Genomic DNA, 25,373 nt, shown 5'->3' on the forward strand with positions numbered 1-25,373 from the left:
ATAAATTTAAAAACACACATTTTTATCCCACAAAACACTCCCCCCTGGTCCGGACCAATATAAACAACTAATGCACGCGTGCTTTTGTGGAATCGGCCGTCTCATAACACACACACGCAGGTCATTCTTACTCATATAATGGCGATTAACCCATTCAGCGGAGCAAATCCTGCTTTTCCTTCCTGACCAACACGGATAACAGCCTAAGGCGCTGTAGAATTACCAGGAATCACCCTTCAATTTCTACAGTACATCGTGTCTGGTCAGTCCATATAGTTTCACCAAGGCTCTACCATATGGAGCCCTTACTCTATCCATCTATACTGCAGCAAATTTCCAAATTCGTGACAACTTGGCTCAGTTGATCTCCTTTACCGGAGTCACTGAACGATCACCTTATATCAGGCTTTTTACCCGGCTGCAGCTTCCACATAGACAGATACGTAGGACCTTCATAGACGTCATAAATTTGTGTGGGCCAAATGTCACATCAGTTTAGCCAACCTTGCCTTAAATTTCGCTGTGTCCAACTCCGGCTAACCATGTACTTGCCAAGAAATTTTTCGTCTCACATCGTCTATGCTTCTACACTCCAAACCACCAAAATTCTATCAACAATCCCCATTTGTTAAAAACAAGAGATTACAAGTTTTCAACAAACACACAGACAAATGATCACATATAATACAACTCAAGCCAACCAACACATGCCTCAGTCTAGGTTGTTTTTGGAGAACTATCTTTTATGAAAATTTTTTTTTTCAGTTTTCATCTTACCGATCCCGTTTCTCTTCAGACAGATAACTTTTACACAATAAGCAAAATAGCTTACCTTTTATTAGATGCGCGCGTGCAAGCGTTGTCTGCCTGAGAGAGAAGCCGGGAGCGGATGTTGATTTGCAGAGTTCTGGACCATCCTGTTCGTGACGCCAATTTTGTAGTGGAAAGTCCAGGTTGTCAATGAGAACCAAAGTAGATTTAACACAAGAGTTTTATTTTACTCATAATCAAATGGTACAATGGTTGGGTTGAGTTGTCTAGCACACAGAAAGTTTCCCCCCCGGGCGCGCCCGTCACCATGAAAAAGATGATGGTGCCCAAAAAACTCTCTTCGTTTGGCTTTATCCCTTTCTTATCTCTCTTGTTAGTGCGTCAATGTCTTATTTTGTTTTCCCTATCTGTTCCATAACAACTCGAATCTTTCAGACAGTCAACACATTCACTAGACAGGTTGGCATGACTTAAAGTTCACTTTTGTCCCACAGAAGAGGAAGAGAAATCAAAATGAGCATACATTTTTGACAGACATGAACTATAGGTCAAAGGTCAGAAATTCTACTACAGTTCCAACAAGCCCTGTGGTACTTTGGTGTACGCCTGGATAGGTCACTCTCTTTCAAACAACACTTCGAAGAAGTGACGGCCAAAGTGCCAGCAAGGGTCTCACTAATCCGACGTCTCGCTGGCACAGGCTCAGGTGCATCTGCCAAGGTGCTCCGAATCTCCACGCAAGCCCTGGCCTTCTAGTCAGGTGTATACTGTGCCCCAGTCTGGTGCAGAAACCCGCATGCCAGGAAGGTTGACGTTGCCATAAACAGCACTCTTCGGACAATAACTGGCTACCTGTCAGTACTAGTGGGTATTGCCCTGGCCGGTCTCTGACGAGAGGCTGCTACCCTCACCCTAGCAAGGAAAGACCGTAGACATGACTGGCATATCTGGCACAACACCACCAGGACAGTGCTGCCCCTAGAAAGACTGAATATCCACCACCCTTCCAACACGGTGGCACAAGAGCTGCTCAGCTCCATCTCTGAAGACATGTCTACAGAGGCATGGCTGGCGACAGCCGAGTCCATACAAATCCATTGTTACATCCAGGAATCGGGAGGCGGCGTCAAAAGAAAATAACTTTCACGCCGACAATGGTAACTACTGAACCGCAAGCCAACTAGAGTTGGCTGCTTTAAATCATCTTTGAAGTGAAGCCTGGCAAACAGAGCATCATGTTAGTGTGGACAGACCGCTCACCACATAATCACCGCCTAACCCCTCCCCGTACAAACCACCTTTAGAGGCTGGCCTCTTCAATGGGTGACCTGAGACGAGGACGTGGCTTTACGCTACTAAGCTGGACATCTGATGACACACGTAAGAAGAAGAAGCTGAGGAGTCCACCATTGTGGCCATAAGATGGAAAAAATTGTCCAAGAGGGCAGGCCCCTCAGCAGCCTTGACCATTATCTGGCTGGTCAGCTCCTCCAACTCGCTAGCCTACTGGGGGACGGGAGTCGCTACGAAGTCTTCATGTGGTTGGATCATTATGTCACGAGCAAGTGCGGCGTGACCCAAGATGCAACAGACGTGAGATAGTTTGTGAGTAAAAATATTATTGTTTAATAACTAAAGAAAACACACGAGTGAGTGGGAAAACACACACTGAAGTAGAAAAAAGGACAAAAGAAGGCGAGTGCAACTATTTAGGGCACAAGGCACATAACTCGTTTTGTTTAAAGCAATACGCAAAGCAGAACAATAGGCAGAGCATAGGAAGACAGCGCTGGGCTGAAGTAGGAGACTGATTGGAAACTGGGTAGAGGTGTGTCCCAGTTACCAATCAATGCCAGGTCTCGGAACCAGTACTCAGTGGACATACAGGGGAAGTGAATACTTCAAAATAAGAGTACTGGACAGGAACTTAAACACCACACAAAGGGGTACACCTCTGCTTCAAGGTACACTTCAGGTGAAACTATAGGCATTTGTTATTTCAAATTACTGAACGACTTCTCAAGGTTTCTTATTTTCCTCAGCTGGGATCTTTGGATTTTTCTTGCCCGGATGTGGGTTTAGATCCGGGGATGTTGTTGTGAATTTGTGAAGCTCTTTGAAACACTTGTGATTAAGGGCAATTAAAATAAACTTTGATTGATTGATTGATATTGCACATATTGTACTGAGCAGCCAGACCCATTCCTATGACGGAGAATGTTCCATTTCGGTCTTTTTGGTTATCATCACACTTTCCATTCTGACAAAATGATAACAGCCCAAAGCCAAATAAAAAGTGAGACTTTTGACAAGAACAAGAAAGTTTGATCATATTACGCCTATACTGGCTCACCTGCACTGGCTTCCTGTGCACTTAACATGCAACTTTAAGGTTGTATTACTTCCGTATAAAATACTTAATGGTCTAGCTCCAAGATTGATTTTTCAAAAATGATTTTAAAGATTGAAAGTTGCCATCAATCCCATGTGGGTGCTCGGCATTGTCTGTGGGTGCTCGGGCCCCGAAGCACCCACGGGAACGGCGCCTATGATCGTAAGTTCAAACCCCGGCCGAGTCATATCAAAGACTATAAAAACCGGACCCATTACTTCCTTGCTTGGCATTCAGCATCAAGGGTTGGAATTGGGGGTTAAATCACCAAAATGATTCCCGAGCGGGGCAGCACAGCGCCACAGGGGTTAGTGCGTGTGCCTCACAATACAAAGGTCCTGAGTTCAATCCTGGTGCTCGGGATCTTTCTGTGTGGAGTTTGCATGTTCTCCCCGTGACTGCGTGGGTTCCCTCCGGGTACTCCGGCCCCCTGACTCCCCCATCTCTCGAATTCGGAGGTCTTAAGGTTGGCAAGTATGCCCTAACCCTAACCAAATAACTCTAAATTAAGTCTTTATTATATGTTCCCCATACTAAAGTGTTACCAAAAACATATAACTTTGTCTTGAATTTTAAAAAAATACGCATATGAAACTGGTGGGTTTCGGTATCTCCAACAAGGTTAAGAACCACTGCCCCAGTGTGTGAATGTGGGTGTGAATGTTGTCTGTCTATCTGTGTTGGCCCTGCGATGAGGTGGCGACTTGTCCAGGGTGTACCCTGCCTAACGCCCGACCCAGAGAGGGACAAGCGGTAGAAAATGGATGGACGGCTGGATTCCCGAGCGCGGCCACCGCTGCTGCTCACTACTCCCCTCACCTCCCAAGGGGATGGGTCAAACGCAGAGAGTAATTTCACCACACCGAGTGTGTGTGTGACTATCAGTGGTACTTTAACTTGACTTTACTTTAATGTTTCCACCCAGGGATTGTTGTGGACTAGCCCAAGGTATATTCTAGGAGGGGGTCAGCGTGGTTTATTCCACTCAATTAAAATGTCAGCGGGAACACCATTAAAGTAGAGCAGCCAGTTATTGTGTCCTCTAGACACATTGTAGATGGGATTGATTACACCGAGCAGCAGGCAGATTAGATGCTGCCCTAAATCTCCCGGGTGGTGAAGGTGGTGGAGGTATTGGAGGTGGATGAGCAGCAGCAGCGGCTCCAGTAGGAGGAGGAGGAGGAGGAGGAGGCCGCGGCCTGTGATTGGTTGTCCGGCTCATCCCTCACTCCCGGCGGCCAATCACGCCGGAGAGGAGCCGCTGGTCTGGTCCACCGTGCAAGACAAGCCGAGATAACAGCTGCACGGGAGGAAGAAAGAACCAGCACTCCGAACAGGGCTAAGCGAGGTGAGGCCTGCCTTGTTTTGTGTCCTCTTCTATGTTACTTTACTTGACTTCTTAGTCAAAAAGGTGTTAAATTAACTGCGCGGGGATTCCTCACCTAAGTTGGGTAAGCTAGCAGCTAGCATCGGGAGGCTAGCTGTTCCGTGGAAGAAGAGGGAGGGAGGGGGGGGGGCGACTTTTCTCCACTTTCATACCCGACATCAAAGTCGTCGCCGTGGGCATGGGAATGACGTCCGAAAGCCAGGTCGCTTGTTCTTATTCGCCGCCGTGTTTTAGCGGTCCAGCCCGCCCGCGTCTCCCCTCCCCGGCTGGTGTCGCTCTCTACCGAGGATGTGACCTTCCTGAGCTCCCTTAAAGCATGAAAGCCATCCATCGGCGAGCCTCCACTCCATAGTGGCCTTTAGCACTGTTAGCTTCCTAGCCGAGCACCGCACCTCAGCCTCCAGCCCACCCGGCTTGCTCCGGTATAGTACAGCGATCAAAAATACCCCCCGGCTTCGATCGATCGCGGTTGTACTTTAACCGAGCCTGCTCTCGGGGTTTCGGGTCCAGAATAACCAGTCCATCGGGTTGTCAGACGCGGCGATGCTAGCGAAGCTAAGGCGGCTAACCGAACACACGGACACCCTCGATGGTAAACTTTTATTTTTCTCTTTCATTTTGCACTGAAACACACTTTACTTATATTTGTCGTGTTTTTTTCCAAATGCAATCTGATCAACCGCCACGAGAATCGCGTTAATACAACCCACGCCATTTATGACAAAAGTTGTGGCAGAAATGAAACATACCGTTGTGTGTGTGTGTGTGTGTGATGGATGTCCAATAAGCAGCAAAGGTATTTTTATAAACGTAATGTTAAACTTAGATGGCAGCGTGGGTGTCTTTCTCTGTGTGCTGTGAACTTTGGACAGTTTTTTTCTTCTGTAAAGATAAATGGATCCTGTAGCTATCATCCACAGTAATCGCTTTGATGGGCCTTTCTTCTATAGTGCAACATTAAAGGCCTACTGAAATGACATTTTCTTATTCAAACGGGGATAGCAGATCCATTCTATGTGTCATACTTGATCATTTCGCGATATTGCCATATTTTTGCTGAAAGGATTTAGTAGAGAACATCGACGATAAAGTTTGCAACTTTTGGTCGCTGATAAAAAAGCCTTGCCTGTACCGGAAGTAGCGTGACGTCACAGGTTGTGGAGCGCCTCACATCTGCACATTGTTTACAATCATGGCCACCAGCAGCGAGAGTGATTCGGACCGAGAAAGCGACGATTTCCCCATTAATTTGAGCGAGGATGAAAGATTTGTGGATGAGGAAAGTGAGAGTGAAGGACTAGAGGGCAGCGGAAGCGATTCAGATAGGGAAGATGCTGTGAGAGGCGGGTGGGACCTGATATTCAGCTGGGAATGACTAAAACAGTAAATAAACACAAGACATATATATTCTCTATTAGCCACAACACAACCAGGCTTATATTTAATATGCCACAAATTAATCCCGCATAACAAACACCTCCCCCCTCCCGTCCATATAACCCACCAATACAACTCAAACACCCGCACAACACACTCAATCCCACAGCCCAAAGTACCGTTCACCTCCCCAAAGTTCATACAGCACATATATTTCCCCAAAGTTACGTACGTGACATGCACATAGCGGCACGCACGTACGGGCAAGCGATCAAATGTTTTGAAGCCAAAGGTGCGTACTCACGGTAGCGCGTCTGCTATCCAACTCAAAGTCCTCCTGGTTGTGTTGCTGCAGCCGGCCGCTAATACACCGCTTCCCACCTACAGCTTTCTTCTTTGCTGTCTTCATTGTTCATTAAACAAATTGCAAAAGATTCACCAACACAGATGTCCAGAATACTGTGGAATTTTGCGATGAAAACAGACGACTTAATAACTGGCCACAATGGTGTCCCAAAATGTCCGCTACAATCCGTGACGTCATGCGCAAACGTCATCATACCGAGACATTTTCAGCAGAATATTTCACGGGAAATTTAAAATTGCACTTTACTAATCTAACCCGGCCGTATTGGCATGTGTTGCAATGTTAAGATTTCATCATTGATATATAAACTATCAGACTGCGTGGTCGGTAGTAGTGGCTTTCAGTAGGCCTTTAGAGCAGTGTTTTTCAACCACTATGCACACTGGTGTGCCGTGAGATATTGTCTGGTGTAGGGTTGTACGGTATACCGGTATTAGTATAGTACCGCGATATTAATGAATCATTTTCAGTACTGTACCGTCTCTGAAACATACCGGTCCAACGCCCGCGCCGAAGTCACGTCATAACATTTCTAGTTGTACGAGCAGAGGAGCATGTTCGGCGGCACACAATAACGGAGTACTTACAAACAGACACAGTGTGGAGACAGAAAAGTGGAGAACGGACGCATTTTGGCTTAAAAACTAACGATAAAGTAGGGCTGGGCGATATGGCCTTTTTTTAATATCTCAATATTTTTAGGCCATGTCACAATACACAAAATATATCTCGATATTTTGCCTTAGCCTTGAATGAACACTTGATGCATGTAATCACAGCAGTATGATGATTCTACGTGTCTACATTAAAACATTCTTCTTCATACTGCATTAATATATGCTCATTTTAAACTTTCATGCAGAGAGGGAATTCACAACTAAGTCAATTGACCAACATTGTATTTATTAAACAGTTATTAAGCAGTGGCACAAACATTCATGTCATTTCAAAACAGAAAGTGCAAGATTGTCAGAGACATTTTAAAACAAGCTATGAGTGCACTTTTGTGCATGATGTCCTCAAGATGACATATCAAAACAACACTGAATTAAAGTGCACTTTTTGTACAGAACGCCACTACAATAGTTTAAAACAAATAAAGTGCACTTTTGTGCATGATGTCACAAGATATTTCAATAACTGTCAAATAAAAATGAGCTGCATAAATGGAAATCAAATAGTGTATGTCCTTCACTATGTGGTAGGTTCCTGCGGACGTTATCTCCTTCTGTTGTTGCCTATTTGTTTCATACAGTGTTGATGTGGAAATGGTTGCCTCTGCATTTTGTTGGTGTGGCACCGAACGGAGATGTTAACATGCGGAGTAATCACTCTTCATTCTCTAGTGGGTGACTTTTCAAATGATGCTACAAATTAGCAGTAATGCAACGCTTTCGCCCCACACTTGACAAATTACGGTTGGCTGTTTGAGACATATTCCCACTTAAAGCCAAACCACCGCCAGACGATGGACCCCCTGCTGTTTTTCTTAGGAATGAATTCTTCCTTCATTTGTTACCAGATTTGCACCTTCTTTCTCTCGTATTACCACTCGCACCACAGCTAACGTTACCCATGTGACGTATGTAAGAAGGTGCGCTTATTTTATGTCTCTGTGAGAAGGAGAGACAAGAAAGAGTGAGAAGAGCCTGTAGTGTAATGCCTGCAGCTAAAAGCAACTGCGTGAGAACATATACTCGAATATCAAGATATAGTCATTTTCTATATCGCACAGAGACAAACCCGCAATATATCGAGTATATTGATACATCGCCCAGCCCTAGTTGTACGTATACCGGTATTAGTATAGTACCGCGATGCTAATGAATCATTTTCGGTACTATGCCGTCTCTGAAACGTACCGGTCCCGCGTCGAAGTCACGTCATAACATTTCTAGTTTTACGAGCAAAGGAGCATGTTCAGCGGCACACAATAACGGAGTACTTACAGACACAGTGTGGAGACAGAAAAGTGGAGAACGGATGCATTTTGGCTTAAAAACTAACGATAAAGGTGAAGTTATAACACTGAAACGCCCTCAGTAAGAGGTGCTTAAAGACATCAATCAATCAATGTTTATTTATATAACCCTAAATCAGAATCAGAATAGTTTTATTGCCATTGTTTGAGAACGGGTTCATAAACTAGGAATTTTTCTTGGTGCAATCGTGCAACATAAAACACATATAACACAGTAATAGCAAGAGTTATTACTAAGAGCCAAGAGAATCACAAGTGTCTCAGAGGGCTGCACAAGCCACAACAACATCCGTGGTACAGAGCCCACATAAGGGCAAGGAAAACTCACCCCAGTGGGACGTCGATGTGAATGACTATGAGAAACCTTGGAGAGGACCGCATATGTGGGTAACCCCCCTCCTCTAGGGGAGACCGAAAACAATGGATGTCGAGTGGGTCTGACATAATATTGTGAAAGTCCACTCCATAGTGGATCTAACATAATAGTGAGAGTCCAGTCCATAGTGGGGCCAGCAGGAGACCATCCCGAGTGGAGACGGGTCAGCAGTGCAGAGATGTCCCCAACCGATGCACAGGCTAGGGGTCGATCCCGGGTCCCGACTCTGGACAGCCAGCACTTCATCCATGGCCACCGGACCTGTGTGTCTCCCCCTCCACAAGGGAGAAGGGGGCAGAGGAGAAAGAAAAGAAACTGCAGATCAACTAGTCTAAAAAGGGGGTCTATTTAAAGACTAGAGTATACAAATGAGTTTTAAGATGGGACTTAAATGTTTCTACTGAGGTAGCATCTCTAACTGTTACCGGGAGGGCATTCCATAGTATTGGAGCCCGAATAGAAAACGCTCTATAGCCCGCAGACTTTTTTTGGGCTCTGGGCATCACCAATAAGCCGGAGTTCTTTGAACGCAGATTTCTTGCCGGGACATATGGTACAATACAATCGGCAAGATAGGCTGGAGCTAGACCGTGTAGTATTTTATACGTAAGTAGTAAAACCTTAAAGTCACATCTTAAGTGCACAGGAAGCCAGTGCAGGTGAGCCAGTATAGGCGTAATATGATCAAACTTTCTTGTTCTTGTCAAAAGTCTAGCAGCAGCATTTTGTACCAACTGTGATCTTTTAATGCTAGACATAGGGAGACCCGAAAATAATACGTTACAGTAATCGAGACGAGACGTAACGAACGCATGACTAATGATCTCAGACATGGCTAGCTAGCTAGCGGCTAACGTCCATCCGCCGTCGGCAGTGTTTTAGCTACTTCTAAATCACTAATCCTCGCCTCCATGGCGACAAATAAAGCACGTTTCTTACAAGTATCATCCCTGCAGGACGAGGAATAGCTAAACATGATTCACTACACACCGTAGCTCACCGGCGTCAAAATATAAACAAACGCCATTGGTGGATCTACACCTAACATCCACTGTAATTATACCAAGTACAGGAGCGTATCTAGTTGATACTAATATGATTAAATCAATAGTTTTTAGCATCACAAAATCTTTTTCGTTTTTTTTAAAATGTGTATTGTGTTTATAAACTCAGGAAATATGTCCTTGGACGCATGAGGACTTTGAATATGACCAATGTATGATCCTGTAACGACTTGGTATCGGATTGATACCCAAATTTGTGGTATCATCCATAACTAATGTAATGTATCAAACAGAAGAATAAGTGATTATTACATTTTAACAGAAGTGTAGATAGAACATGTTAAAAGAGAAAGTAAGCAGATATTAACAGTAAATGAACAAGTAGATTAATAATTAATTTTCTACCACTTGTCCTTAATAATGTTGACAAAATAATAGAATGATAAATGATACAATAAGTTACTGCATATGTCAGCAGACTAATTAGGAGCCTTTTTTTGTTTACTTACTACTAAAAGACAAGTTGTCTAGTATGTTCACTATTTTATTTAAGGGCTTAACTACAATAAGAAACATATGTTTAATGTACCCTAAGATTTTTTGTTAAAATAAAGCCAATAATGCAATTTTTTTGTGGTCCCCTTTATTTAGAAAAGTACTGAAAAGTATCGAAATAATTTTAGTACCGGTACCAAAATATTGGTATCGTTACAACACTAGTCTGGCGTGTCGTGGGAAATTAAGCAACTTCACCTAATTGGTTAAAAAAATATTTTTTGCAAATCAATAATTATAATCTGCAAAAAATGTGCCGTTGTGGAGTGTCTGTGCTGTATAGAGCTCGGCAGGGTAACCACGTAATACTCCATATCAGTAGGTGCCAGCAGTTAGTTCATTGCTTTGTAGAAGTCGGAACGCGTCGGGTGAGACGAAGATGGTTTGTCGTGATCCCAATATGCAGAGCACAGCGGGAGACGGCGTGCAGGTAAAAAGGTATGTAATGAGTAAACCAAAAATAGACAAAATGCAAGTCTTGCTAGGAAAAAGCACTGAAGCATAGGGCTATGCAAAACGAAAGTAAAACTGAACTGGCTACGAAGTAAACAAAAACAGATTGCTGGACTGGAATGCAAAGACTTCCAGCGTGTGGAGCAGAGACGGCATCCATAAAGTACATCCGTACATCACATGACAATCAACAATGTCCCCACAAAGGAGGATAGCGTCCGCACAACTGAAACAGTCTTGTTTGCCAATACAAAGCAGGTCAGGCAATAGCATTTAAAGGAAGGCGTGAAGCTGCTACAGGAAAACGCCAACAAAATAAGAGCGCATGACGGGGACTAAAGCACTACACACAGGAAAACAACAACTAACTCAAAATAAAGCACGACGACCTGGTGGAGTTTTATTTTTTTAACGTTTTCTGCCGGTGGTGTGCCTCCGTATTTTCTTTATTAAAAAAATGTGCCTTGGCTCAAAAAAGGATGAAAAACACTGCATTCGACAATGCAGAAGGTTGCGAAACTGCTTATTATCAATTACATCACATTAGTTACACTGAAAATAACTTTGGTCAACCAAAACCATTGGTTTGTGTGCTCACGCTTAAAATAACACGCTTCTTTGTGTTGGTGTGACGAGTAGCATGTTTTCTTATCAACACACCTTTGTCACCAATGAAGTCATTGCTGGGTACAACATGGGCCTGGTTTACTAAGATCTAAATACCTTGAGCTAAACAGCATTTGCAATCTCTAAAATAGTGTGTATTATATTAGTGGGCGTGTTGTGTGTGTGTGTGATCTGCAAATTGAAAAGTGGCATTTTGGGCATCACCACAGAGAGACTCATTTACTGCACATCCATGTTATCATGTTCCTACCTCAGTGTTGGCGCTAGGAATCTTCAAAATTGGGTCCCAGTCATAAAAATGGGGTCCAACAGTAAATGTATGGGGTGCCACTTTTTTGTAAGCGTTTTAAAAACAAATGATAAATGTATGCAATATCCTGTTATAGCTCACATTCTATATAGTGTTTTGGAAAAAGGTTGTCATAAACGTTACTTAGTTCATTAAAAAAATAACACAAAAGAAAACAAATGCAGTATTTGTGATCAATAAAACTTTCGGCAAATCAAAATTTAAGAAACTGTACCGGAAAGTGCATTACTTTGAAGTCGACCACTAATAAATAATTAATAATTTGACCCGGCAAATATACCGTATTTTCCGCACCATAGGGCGCACTGCCCATGGATGGTGTATTTTTAATCTTCTTTTCATATATTAGGCGCACCGGATTACAGGGCGCATTAAAGGCGTCATATTATTATTATTTTTTTCTAAATGTAAAACACTTCCTTGTGGTCTACATAACATGTAATGGTGGTTCTTTGGTCAAAATGTTGCATAGATTGTTTTACAGATCATCTTCAAGACGCTTTCTGACAGTCGCTTCCGGATGCGCCGTTTTGTGGGCGGTCTTATTTACGTGGCTCACCTTCGACAGCGTCTTCTCCCCCGTCATCTTTGTTGTAGCGGTATAGCGTGCAAGGACGGGAGTGGAAGAAGTGTCAAAAGATACAGCTAACTATTTTAATGACATTCAGACTTTACCTAAATCAACAACGGAGCAGAATCTCCTCATCCGGGAACAACCACACCGGAAATGTGTCCCGTGAAAAACCATCCGACCGGCACCCAATAACTAAAGTTCCTTGAGTGAATAATATAAACTCACTACACCGGTATGTTTTAGCACTTACATGGCGAGTTTACTGACAGATATAAGTACAAACTTTACACTACTTTATATTAGAAATGGCACTAAAACATTTTGATAGATTTTTGAGCGCCGTGTGTAATGTTCTATATTTTCAATGGAACATTTAAAATGTTGGTGTTGTTTACTTGAGACTTATCTCTTATGTTTGACTGCCATCTATTGGTCACATTTATAATTACACCCTGTACCAAATAAAATAGTGTCACGTCCCGGAAGAGTTGGTACTGCAGGTAATTCAGGGTATTTGTTCTGTTGTGTTTATGTTGTGTTGCGGTGCGGTGCAAATATTCTCCTGAAATGTGTTTGTTATAGTTGTTTTGTTTAGTTTCACTATATGGCACATGTTTATGACAGTGTTGGCGATGTTTATACGGTCACCCTTAGTGTGACATGTATTTCTGTTGAGTACCGTATTTTCCGCACTATATGGCGCACCTAAAAACCTCCAATTTTCTCAAAAGCTGACAGTGCGCCTTATAATCCGGTGCGCCTTATATGTGGACCAATATTGAGCCACAACAGGTCTCGCAACTACGGGCTGCATAACGTAACCCCAGCCTCTACTGTAGCGTCTATCCTATGCGCCTTATAATATGGTGCGCCTTATATATGAACAAAGTTTTAAAATAGGCCATTCATTGAAGGTGCGCCTTATAGTGCGGCAAATACGGGAATGCCCTTCATTCACTTGTACATGGGATGTTCAAACCAACGTGGTTATTTAAACTGGCTATTGTCATGCAGAATGACCGCTTTTCTTGACATCTTCGATTTAAGACCATTATCACCCCTTCCAACGCTTCAAAAGCATTGGTGTGGGTGCGCTCAACCATATAGTCCGGAAAATACTGTAAACAAAACGCCGGCGGAAAGCGAATATCTGTTAAAAAAAAAAAGCGTCCTGGGGACGCGTGGACTTCCGTCATTCTGATTTCAATGCGTAAAAAGACACAAAAAGTGTGTTAACGCCAACACTGCTAAATGTGGCGTTTTGCTGTGTTTTCAAACAGGAGACATGTACCATTTTTATGGGCATTTTAGAAGCAGACTTGCAGTGCATCTATATTTACCACTTTTTTTTTAACATTTTTGTTTTACCGCTGAAAGTGCTCTACGGTGCTCAAGATGCTAAAAATACATACTTCTATACGTTTTTTTTAATCAAATAGGAGATATTTTATGTGAAAAAACAAACGTCATTAAAAAAGTATTGAACGACACCAAAAAGCATCAATTTAAATAGTTTTAATCAGCCCCTTAAGTAATCTGGCTGGTATGAAATTATAAAAGGATGTTGCTGAAAAGTCTGTCCCATATTTTTTTTTTCTGACAGTTCAAATTTCAAAATGTAAACATCGGACCGAAAATTCGGTCCTTCGTGGGTCTTTGCAGCGCGAGCACTCCTTTCTCATAGCCGTGTGTGGAATTGTCAGTTTGCACGTCTTTTTCAAACGTGCTATATAAAACGCAAAATAATGCAGGGTTTTCCTTAAACTGCCAAGATACCTGTGGCGGTGGGAGCGTGGTTATGGGCGAGATCACAATGACGTCATTGGGTAATTTGCACAATTTGCAATTATATGATTTTTTTATTTAAAAAGGCTCATAAATGTATACATACATTTTAAATAAATCTGTTTTTATTCATTAGTATTAACATATATAACGGGACAAGCGGTAGAAAATGGATGGTTGTATGTATTTTTTTATCGTTTTACAATATTTTGAATTGTTGCTGCTTTTTGTACAAGGTACTTTGTTGAGTTTTGCAGACTTTTAACGACTTTTTTGAATCAAAAACAACTAGCAACAAATCTAGAATCTTCTTCTGGTGTTACTATAAAATGTACTCGGGTTTAGAGACTCTACTTCTGTCCCTCGATGTCCCTGACTAAAAAGGCTGAAGCGAGCATGACGTCACACTTGCTTGGCTCTGTTGCTCTAGTTGGACTTTCTCTGCTTAAATGCCGCCACTGTCCTCTTAATATGCTTAAATGCCGCCACTGTCCTCTTAATATGCTTAAATGCCGCCACTGTCCTCTTAACATGTGCACATTTTGTAGAAGGCTGTCCGCGTGTATATCTGCAGTATATATAAAAAACCCGTCCACATCGCAGACATGCTGACAATGCTCCAGACAATGGCGTGCGTCTTGTTTACATCCGGTTTCGGTAGCGCGGTTTTCGGTGATCAGTCTTTTTTTTTGTTTGTCAAGTTTTCGGTACATCACTTGTCAATAGTGCGCAGATAATGGGCTATATATATATATATCAATTCATACTTCAACGACCAGCTAACGTTGAGGTTTTAGGTTCGTGTGGTTTGGATTTGATGTCAGTTTTTCCCATGTTAACAAACACACCGTCCGTGCCTGGAAGGTGATTGGCGGAGAATGAGGACGTGTTGTTGTGTGTCGGGGGAAGCGAAGACTCACGGAGACGAAAGTGTTTTCATGGGAAGTAAAACCTGTTGGAATTGTGCCGTTTTTTATTATCATAAGATTGGCAATAAAACTTAAAAATAGCGTCTGACTTTGGGTGATTCCTTCTGGGGGCTACAATATATTACTTGAATTCCTTTTTTAAGTAAAAAAACCAACCTTATTTTCAAGGTGTGGGGGTAATAAAAATGCCTTGGCAGAGCGCCACATTCAATTACAAATGAGGGGAAACCCTATAATGCTCCTAAAACGGTGATGAGTGTTGATAAATAACATTGCGCATGCCGTATAATATATTTGCAATTTTTCCTCCCAATATTTTACATTTGTTTTTAATGAAGACACAGTCGCTAAATTTAGCTGGCCGACTTTAGCTGAAATGGTAGTTAAAGTAATTTTTTCACACATCTGGAGGCTGAGATCGCATCCTCCCTCCAGATGTCTGACATTATGTCTCCGCTATAAATGCTTGCGTATCACAGACGAACAGCCATAAAAAACAAGGTTCGCTTTGCAAAATGAGGTATTCATGTTTTTAACAAGAATAAGAGGAAATGTTCTCACACTTTACTGGCGACCCGCTTGCACCCGGAAAAAACATGAGTGATGAAATCATGACTATTGTCTACAAAAATAAATGTCGGCGACACGTATGTGCAGGGAGTGCGTGCACACATACAAAAGGAGCTACTGGCTGATCTACTTTCAAACCTCTGCTTTACCTCACTCTTTTTTCCTCTCACATCAATCCACTGTCTATCGATCGCCCCCTGGTGGTTGGCTGACTGTTGGTTGTGAAAGTGCTTGGTTTAAAATGCAGCGCCGCCTATTTTTTAAATGTTAATATTGCCAAAGATCACCTTCATTTAATCGTAGCTGCCAAAAGCGTGATCACGATTAAAATTCGATTAATTCAGTGTTGGCGCTAGGAATTTTCAAAATGGGAACCCAGGGACCCCATCAAGTCATAAAAATGGGGTCCCATAGCAAATTTTTGGGGTCCCCACTTTTTTTAACCGTTTTGAAAACAAATGATGCATTATCCTGTTATAACTCACATCCTATATTGTGTTTTGGAAAAAGGTTGTCATAAATGTTACTTAATTCATTAAAAAAATAATACAAACGAAAACACATTTTTATGATATCTAAATGTATTCAGTTATAATCATTCATTCACTTTCTTCTTTCCTTCATGGATCTAAACTTTACCGCTGCCGGTAGTTTTTTTAATATATTTTCATTGAATAAGTTGTAGGTGTAATTATTTCAGCGTAAAAGTGTAAAGTGTTTTGCTTAATGGTGTGCCAGGGCATACATGCATATGACTAGGGATGATACTCGAAACCGGTTTTCCCGGTTGTTCGATAAGAAAAGAACCGAGTCCTTGGACTCAAATCCCTTTTTGAGAACCGGTACCCGTTATCGAGACCACTATAGTAAAGAAAAAGAGTTGGTTCTTTATTCTAATCCCTCGGAACGAATCCCGTCTCGACCAGAAATGCTCCGTGTGACATCACAAGAAATGGCGTCACGTAGCTCAGTCATTCGGCGCAGATAGCGGAAGCAGGAAAAAAATGGACGGGAAAAAGCGCTCCAAGGTGTAATAAAGTTCAAAACAAAAGGTATAATCCAATGAATAACTTTACTGAGAGATTTGAGCAGGGTACAAACACATGAAGAACACTTTTACGACCAACCGGAAACATAGCAACCAGGCTAGCAACGCACCTCCTTTACGGCAGCTGTCGCAACGTTCTTAAAGCAACCGCAGCACATACATATATATACAACACATCTCCCTTTTTCAACTTTTGTTTTTCTTTCCTTGTAAACAAAACAAAATCACACTGTATATGTGTTGTCCGTCTAATTATAAATAATGCAGCAGACGAGGCGTGTTGGCTGAGTTCTTGACGTTTACTTCCACGGGTGACTACATGCAACAACACTTTTCGGGGCTACCGCGCATGCTCGTCACTCCCGTTGCATGATGGGTAGTGTAGTTGTTATATTCCCTAGCTCATAACATAACATCTTTCCCCCTATAAAGAAATAATGTTAACTCAATAAAGTGTATTTCTTTTTTTAGCTGTAACTTTTCATTTTTTAGCATTGTAACACACATTTGCAAACAACTTTTCTATTCATAGAATTTTCTTTCAATAAAGAAATAAAGTGCAAAAATGTCAAAGCATCATAACAAACAGTTATGTCAAATAGCAGCAGAAGTGCACTTTTTGGAGAGCTGTATTATTTTCAGTTTTGTGCCCAAGAGCCTGATTTTATTTAACACTATAGTATTATTTATACACCTATAGCAGGGGTCGGCAACCCAAAATGTCGAAAGAGCCATATTGGACCAAAAAAACAAAAACAAATCTGTCTGGAGCCGCAAAAAATTAAAAGCCATATTACATGTGTCATGAGATATACATTTAATTAAGAGGACTTAAAGGAAACTAAATTAGCTCAAATATAGCTACAAATTAGGCATAATGATGCAATATGTACATATAGCTAGCCTAAATAGCATGTTAGCATCGATTAGCTTGCAGTCATGCAGTGACCAAATATGTCTGATTAGCACTTCACACAAGTCAATAACATCAACAAAACTCACCTTTGTGCACTCATGTACAACGTTAAAAGTGTGGTGGACAAAATGAGACAGAAAAAGAAGTGGCATAAAACACGTCCTAGAAAGTCGGAGAAAGTTATGTATGTAAACAGACTATACGGTGAGTTCAAGGACCGCCAAAATAAGTAGGACAAAACGGCGCTCGCCAAATACTTGAATCAGTGAAGCATATTTAATATAAACAGTGTGATTTATAACAATTACGGAGGTTTGTGTCATGTTTGTCCTCCTACAGAAACCATACTAAAACAAAAAAATTGATTTTTTTTTCCCCTCATCTTTTTCCATTCTTCATACATTTTTGAAAAATCTCCAGAGAGCCACTAGGGCGGCGCTAAAGAGCCGCATGCGGCTCTAGAGCCGCGGGTTGCCGACCCCCGACCTATAGTGATCACAGAGACAGGTTGTTTTTGTTTTACCTTATATATTTGTTTTTCTGAAAAATCCCACTTAATATACTTTGGGTAACAACAGTCAATATTTTTTTTTTTTTTAGATTAAATTGTTTTCTTATATAATACAAGTGAGCTTTTGTTAAACCAAATATTGTGTGTTTTTTTCCATATACAACAACCTATCTGGACTCGATAAGAGAATCGATAAGGAATCGGTTCGATAAGAGGATTCGATAATAGACTCGAACTCGATAATTTCTTATCAAACATCATCCCTACATATGACAAATGTAATTAATTATTCTCACCTGTATGTAGATAATCAGTCATCTAAAAACCGCCACATCTACACTTTCATGGCAAATAATGCCAACAAACTTAGAATTTTGCAAGTTAGTTTCAATGTCATTTAATACAGTGGCGTTCTAGTATTTCTTCTCTGGCTTGGTGATGGCCATAAGCTGTGTGTTCCCCTTTAAGAATGGCGGTGTGTGGGGTGAGTGACGTGTGTAAGTGAGTGGGCAAGTTAGGAGAGGGAGCGCTAGCATGTTCAGGAGTGTTACTAGCATGGTAGATGTCCGCTTGGCTCTGTGGAAAACATCAATAAAGAGTTGTAACAAATTGACGTCTTCGTCATTCCGATCAAATAGCGGAACTGTAGGGACCCACCGCCGGGTAAAATGGAACGTCTCCCCTGCGCTCCTCGACCACGGTCTGGGAGCACACAAGCAGGATGTAACAGGATGTTTCTTGGTGCCTGGTGAGGCTGGATCGTAAAGGTGTTCTTTTTCTTAGCCCGTTTACATGGCGTGCAAAACATCTTTCCATCGTCATAAGTGAGCCATTCGCTGAAAAGTGGCTCCTGAAGCCACTTTTCATTGTAGCTTTGCTTCTTGGGTTTATTGCTCGCCATGACGAAAACAATAACACGCGGGAGTCCTAATACTGGAAATGCAGTATTTGTGATCGATAAAACTTTCGGTGAATCAAAATTTAAGGGATTGTACCGAAAAGTTCAGTACTTTGAAGTGGACCGATTAAAAACGCAATACTCAGGCACGGAAATTTGACTCGGCAAATATAAACAAAACACCGTTTTGACATGGAAAAGGCAGGGTCGGTAAAAAAAAAAAAATCTGCGTCCCGGGGGTTGCGCAGACTTCCGAAAATGCACGTTTTTTCTGATTTTAATGCGTAAAAAGACAAGTGCGTTAACGCCAACACTGTAATTGTGCAGCCCTGGCCGAGATATACCTGCAGACAGCGATCTACAAAATGAGCAATGTGCAAATATTAAGAGGACAGTGGTGCTCTTTTAATGAGGGAAATTGTGCGGGCGGCCTGTGTCTGTGGCACGACCGAGGCACCGCCCACATCTTGGCTCCAGTGTCTGGTGGCTTTGGCGGTGGGGCGCCGGCTCACGCACAGCCCCGCTTCTCACACTAGCCCGACCGACCCAGCTCTTAGAGCAGTGGTTCTTAACCTTGTTGGAGGTACCGAAGCCCACCAGTTTCATATGCGCATTAAACGAAGCCTTCTTTAGTGAAAAATAAAATGTTTGTTTTTTTTTCAAATTCAAGACAGTTATATGTTTTTGGTAACACTTTAGTATGGGGAACATATTCTAAGTAGCAAAGACTTAATTTAGAGTTATTTGGTTAGGTTTAGGGTTATAGGGTTAAGGCCAGGGTTAGGGTTATAATAAGGCCATGCCGAATAAGGCATTAATAAGTACTTAATAATGACTAGTTAAGAGCCAATATGTTACTAATTTGCATGTTAATAAGCAACTAATTAATGGTGAATATGTTCTCCATGCTAAAGTGTTATGTTTTTTTACTGGTGCACAAAATGAACCGTGCATGAACATCACCTTGTTCAAAGAACAAAACACACAGTGCATAAACTCACAACAAATTACACACCTGCAAATCAGTGTGACTTCTGCTGTTGATTGATTGATTGTTTGATTGAGACTTTTATTAGTAGGTTGCACAGTGAAGTACATATTCCGTACAATTGACCACTAAATGGTAACACCCGAATAAGTTTTTCAACTTGTTTAAGTCTGCTGTTGCCGTATCCGTAATACGCCGATAGGGAGAAGTTTTTATTTACACGATGAGTCGGGTGTGTCTTGACCTCCGCCGAACCCCTGAGCCCGACTCACCGAACCCCTAGGGTTCGATCGAACCCAGGTTAAGAACCACTGTCTTAGAGCCAATCTTTGTTCCGATGTTGCAGATCTCACTTGCCGACTTCCCTTACCCACCTTGTTGTAATATGCCAGAGGCCTGTTTACCTTGGAGACCTGCTGGCAATATGGGTATGCGGCAGTGGCGATTGCAATGAGACTTTAAAATAAAGTTAAAAAAACCCTGGTCAAATACATACTTTTGTGTTTACATTTCATTGACTAAATATGCGCTATAATGCATTCCACTTTTGTTCAGAATCTGCTACTTTCACAATAGCTGACTCAACTTTTTCATTCATTTTTCAATTCAATTGAGTGGTTTTTATTTGGTCATCAGTTCATGTAAACGGCATAGAGTGGGTTGTTCCACTGCAGCCAATCTATAGACGTTCATTGGATAATTGCTCGGCTTTGTTCCGCCCATCAGACGCCAAGCGTCTCTAGAAGTGGGCATCGGGTGGCCTGGACGCCAGGCTACCGTATTATGATTGGATGATCTGTCTGAGGGCCTAATCCCTTTTTGTTTGACAGTAAAATGAGCGATTCAGTGATCTTGAATTATGAACCACTTTCAGAGCACTTTTCAAGTTTCATTTCGTTGTTCCATGTTGACATTGAGAATTTTACAATCTTGTAATTGGCATTTTCTTTTGCAAAATCTTGCATCTTTACATCTTTTATTTGTTATTGGAGACTGTTTTTGTTTTTAAATAGTAGCTGAAAATGAGCTTCCTCTACTTGAAAGGCCAGCGGCTGCCACTGGTATACGGCTTGTGTTACATTGTAAAATAAGTACCGTAGCAACTATTGAAAAATAGAGCAAAACATAAGCTGGAGCACTCAGGCGGAAGGCAGGGTACACCCTGGACAAGTGGCCACCTCATCGCAGGGCCAACACAGACAACATTCACACACTTTACTGTTGCCAATCGGACTATCCCCAAGTGCATATCTTTGGAGGTGGAAGGAAGCCAGAATATTCAAATAAACCAGGCAGTCACACAGAGAACATTCAAACTCCACACTGAAAGACCCTTAGCCATAGAATCAAACCCGGGACCTACTGATTGTCAGGCACAGCTGTTGACTGCTAAACTACCGTGCGGCTAAATCATTTTTTCTGAATTGAAAAATTCTATATTTTACCATTCTTCCCAGGAAATTCCCCAATTTTAAAAATTGCAAATGTTGATGCTTCTCTGACCCGCAGCATTAGACAAGTGTAATAAAGGTGTTTGTGAAATCCCTTGATGTTTTTTGGTGCTAAATTAATCAAAACCATTAAACATTGTCTCTGCTGGTCTGACGTTTCAAAAACAATTTTTTGGAAAAAATAACATATCTGTCCACTGTTTACTGACGTATATTAGTCATGTTTTGCTAACTTTTATTGCAAATTATTATTGTCTCTAAATATCGGTTATTTGCCTCATTCACTACAAATAATCGGTATTGGCCCTGAAAATCTTTACTTTTCCTGACTTTTCGTACTCTCCGGGTCTAAGTTTAATGTCAAAGTTCACCACCTTGTCAGTTTTTGCCATAACCAACCTTCTACTATACAAATGAGAGGCGTAATTTATAATCGAGTTAGACGTCTACCAACTCAGAGGCAATGCATCAGTTTAGTATGTCAATAGCTTGCTGCATAAGCTAGTTACCTCTCTGTGATCAAGGTGCCGCTAAAAGTAGTTCCTCGGCGTCAGCTCTCATAATAGCGATGTCGCTAATACTGTACTTGGTTAATATACAGATCAGAACATGTATTGTGTTGGCAGTTTTGGGAATTTTTTTTAGGGCTTTATAGGTGCAATAGCAACTCCCATTCACTTTATTGTTAGCCACCTCGCCCTTGCCGTATATTGCAAATCCATCCATCCATTTTCTACTGCTTGTCCCTTACGGGGTCGCGGGGGGTGCTGGAGCCTATCTCAGCTGCACACAGATAGACAGACAACATCCACACTCACATTCACACACTAGGGCCAATTTAGTGTTGCCAATCAATAAGAATACAAAAAAAGAAAATAAAAATATATATGTTCTTGTTTTACATAGGGATTTAAAGTGAATTTCTCTTTTAAAGGCCTACTGAAATGAATTTTTTTTTATTTAAACGGGGATAGCAGATCCATTCTGTGTCATACTTGATCATTTCGCGATATTGCCATATTTTTGCTGAAAGGATTTAGTAAAGAACACCGACGATAAAGTTCGCAACTTTTGGTCGCTGATAAAAAAAGCCTTGCCTGTACCGGAAGTAGCGTGACGTCGCAGGTTGAAAGGCTTCTCACATTTCCCCATTGTTTACACCAGCAGCGAGAGCGATTCGGACCGGGAAAGCGACGATTACCCCATTAATTTGAGCAAGGATGAAAGATTCGTGGATGAGGAACGTGAGAGTGAAGGACTAGAGTGCAGTGCAGGACGTGTCTTTTTTCGCTCTGACCGTAACTTAGGTACAAGGGTTCATTGGATTCCACACTTTCTCCTTTTTCTATTGTGGATCACGGATTTGTATTTTAAACCACCTCGGATACTATATCCTCTTGAAAATGAGAGTCGAGAATGCGAAATGGACATTCACAGTGACTTTTATCTCCACGACAATACATCGGTGAAGCACTTTAGCTACGGAGCTAACGTGATTGCATCGGGCTTAACTGCAGATAGAAACAAAAGAAATAAACCCCTGACTGGAAGGATGGACAGAAAATCAACAATACTATTAAACCATGGACCTGTAACTACACGGTTAATGCTTTCCAGCCTGGCGAAGCTTAACAATGCTGTTGCTAACGAAGCCATTGAAGCTAACTTAGCTACGGGACCTCACAGAGCTATGCTAAAAACATTAGCTATCCACCTACGCCAGCCAGCCCTCATCTGCTCATCAACACCCGTGCTCACCTGCGTTCCAGCGATCGACGGAGCGACGAAGGACTTCACCCGATCACCGATGCGGTCGGCGGCTAGCGTCGGATAGCGCGTCTGCTATCCATCTCAAAGTCCTCCTGGTTGTGTTGCTGCAGCCAGCCGCTAATACACCGATCCCACCTACAGCTTTCTTCTTTGCAGTCTTCATTGTTCATTAAACAAATTGCAAAAGATTCCCCAACACAGATGTCCAGAATACTGTGGAATTTTGCGATGAAAACAGAGCTTTTTGTATTGGATACAATGGTGTACGAATACTTCCGTTTCAACCATTGACGTCACGCGCATACGTCATCATACATAGACGTTTTCAACCGGAAGTTTCGCGGGAAATTTAAAATTGCACTTTATAAGTTAACCCGGCCGTATTGGCAGGTGTTGCAATGTTAAGATTTCATCATTGATATATAAACTATCAAGACTGCGTGGTCGGTAGTAGTGGGTTTCAGTACGCCTTTAATGCGTAACTGCACTCTTTTTTTTTTTAGAATTTTGCCTATCGTTTAAAATCATTATGAAATACATGGCGACAAATGTATTTTTGTAATGCATGCTAACTCGTAAATAAAAGTCTGTTTACAGTGAAGCCAGTTGAAGGTCCTCTCTTCCGCCCATAAAACCCAATAAAAACTGCCAAAAACACTCCATTTACATTTCGTGACTTGAATATTAACCACGTTTTAGTGATATTGGTATTATAAGCACTAACTACTTATCGCGGTGCTCTGATCGCGAGTTTGCATGCCTATGTTCGAGTGGTAAGCTGCTTTCTTGCCCGTCAAACTTTATTTTAAATCATAAATGATAAGGGACGTAACGGTATCAAATCTCACGGTACGATATTATGGATGGTATGTCCAAAAAGACCTAAACATTTTATAGTGTGTAAAATGAAGTGGCAGGAATGTTTATGATAAACACAATTACTGTAATTGAACACATGGACATTGAAACAGTGTAGGACTGACTTGGTAGGATATGTACAGCAAGTAGTGGACATAGAGAGAGAGATCAGAAAGCGTAAGAATAAGTATGTACATTTGATTATTTACAATCCGGGGAGGTGGGATGTGGAAGGGGGAGGGTGTTATAGTTAAGGGATGAAGTTGCCTGGAGGTGTTCTTTTAGTGCAGTTTTGAAGGAGGATAGAGATGCCCTTTCTTTTACACCTGTTGGGAGTGCATTCCATGTTGATGTGGCATAGAAGGAGAATGAGTTAAGACCTTTGTTAGATCGGAATCTGGGTTTAACGTGGTTAGTGGAGCTCCCCCTGGTGTTGTGGTTATGGCGGTCATTTACGCTAAGGAAGTAGTTTGACATGTACTTCGGTATCAGGGAGGTGTAGCGAATTTTATAGACTAGGCTCAGTGCAAGTTGTTTTACTCTGTCCTCCACCCTGAGCCAGCCCACTTTGGAGAAGTGGGTAGGAGTGAGGTGTGATCTAGGGTGGAGGCCTAGAAGTAATCTGACTAGCTTGTTCTGGGATGAGAACAAGGAACACAACAAATAAGCGGCGTTTGGTCATTTTAACGTAAAATGAATTACAGCGATATTACGATATTTTCTTAATTCATATCTTGTTTAAAAATATCGATACATCTTACAAACTCGATATATCGCCCAACCCTATATAGAGGCATAGTTTTCTCTACATTTGTAATTCCACTTCCTTGGCTACCTTGGTGTCTGTTCACTGGCGACGTTCCTAATCTGTTAAAGGTCTCCTAGCTGCATTCATGAAATGATAGTATATGTATATCTGAGCCAGTTCAAGTTTCGAGCGATCTGCATTGAAATGCCAACGTGTCCCAAGCGGCTAAATTATGTGCTAACGCTGGCGGTAAAGCTTTGTAACAGTAAGAACGTCTGCTAAATATCCTCATCGAGATTTACCTCTGTGACCAACCACCTCTCTCTCTCCTCTCTCCTCTCTCTCCTCTCTCTCTCTCTCTCTCTCTCTCTCTCTCTCTCTCTCTCTCTCTCTCTCTCTCTCTCTCTCTCTCTCTCTCTCTCTCTCTCTCTCTCTCTCTCTCTCTCTCTCTCTCTCTCTCTCTCTCTCTGCGGCGTTTGGTCATTTTAACGTAAAATGAATTACAGCGATATTACGATATTTTCTTAATTCATATCTTGTTTAAAAATATCGATACATCTTACAAACTCGATATATCGCCCAACCCTATATAGAGGCATAGTTTTCTCTACATTTGTAATTCCACTTCCTTGGTTACCTTGGTGTCTGTTCGCTGGCGGCGTTCCTAATCTGTTAAAGGTCTCCTAGCTGCATTCATGAAATGATAGTATATGTATATCTGAGCCAG

At 41.8% G+C, this 25,373-nt stretch overlaps 1 protein-coding gene across 1 annotated transcript in view; it reads left to right on the forward strand.

Moving 5' to 3' along the window:
* Nucleotides 1-4,783: 4,783 nt before the first annotated feature.
* The window catches only part of prdm2b (PR domain containing 2, with ZNF domain b), a 44,717-nt gene continuing 24,127 nt past the window's right edge, over nucleotides 4,784-25,373 (forward strand). The window contains exon 1 of the mRNA XM_062037776.1: nucleotides 4,784-5,142. Coding sequence (XP_061893760.1) covers nucleotides 5,094-5,142 — 49 coding nt within the window. The 5' untranslated portion in view covers nucleotides 4,784-5,093. The remainder of the gene's footprint in view (nucleotides 5,143-25,373) is intronic.

The sequence above is a fragment of the Entelurus aequoreus genome, linkage group LG26 (genome assembly GCF_033978785.1).
Source record: "Entelurus aequoreus isolate RoL-2023_Sb linkage group LG26, RoL_Eaeq_v1.1, whole genome shotgun sequence".
NCBI classification, from domain to species: domain Eukaryota; kingdom Metazoa; phylum Chordata; class Actinopteri; order Syngnathiformes; family Syngnathidae; genus Entelurus; species Entelurus aequoreus.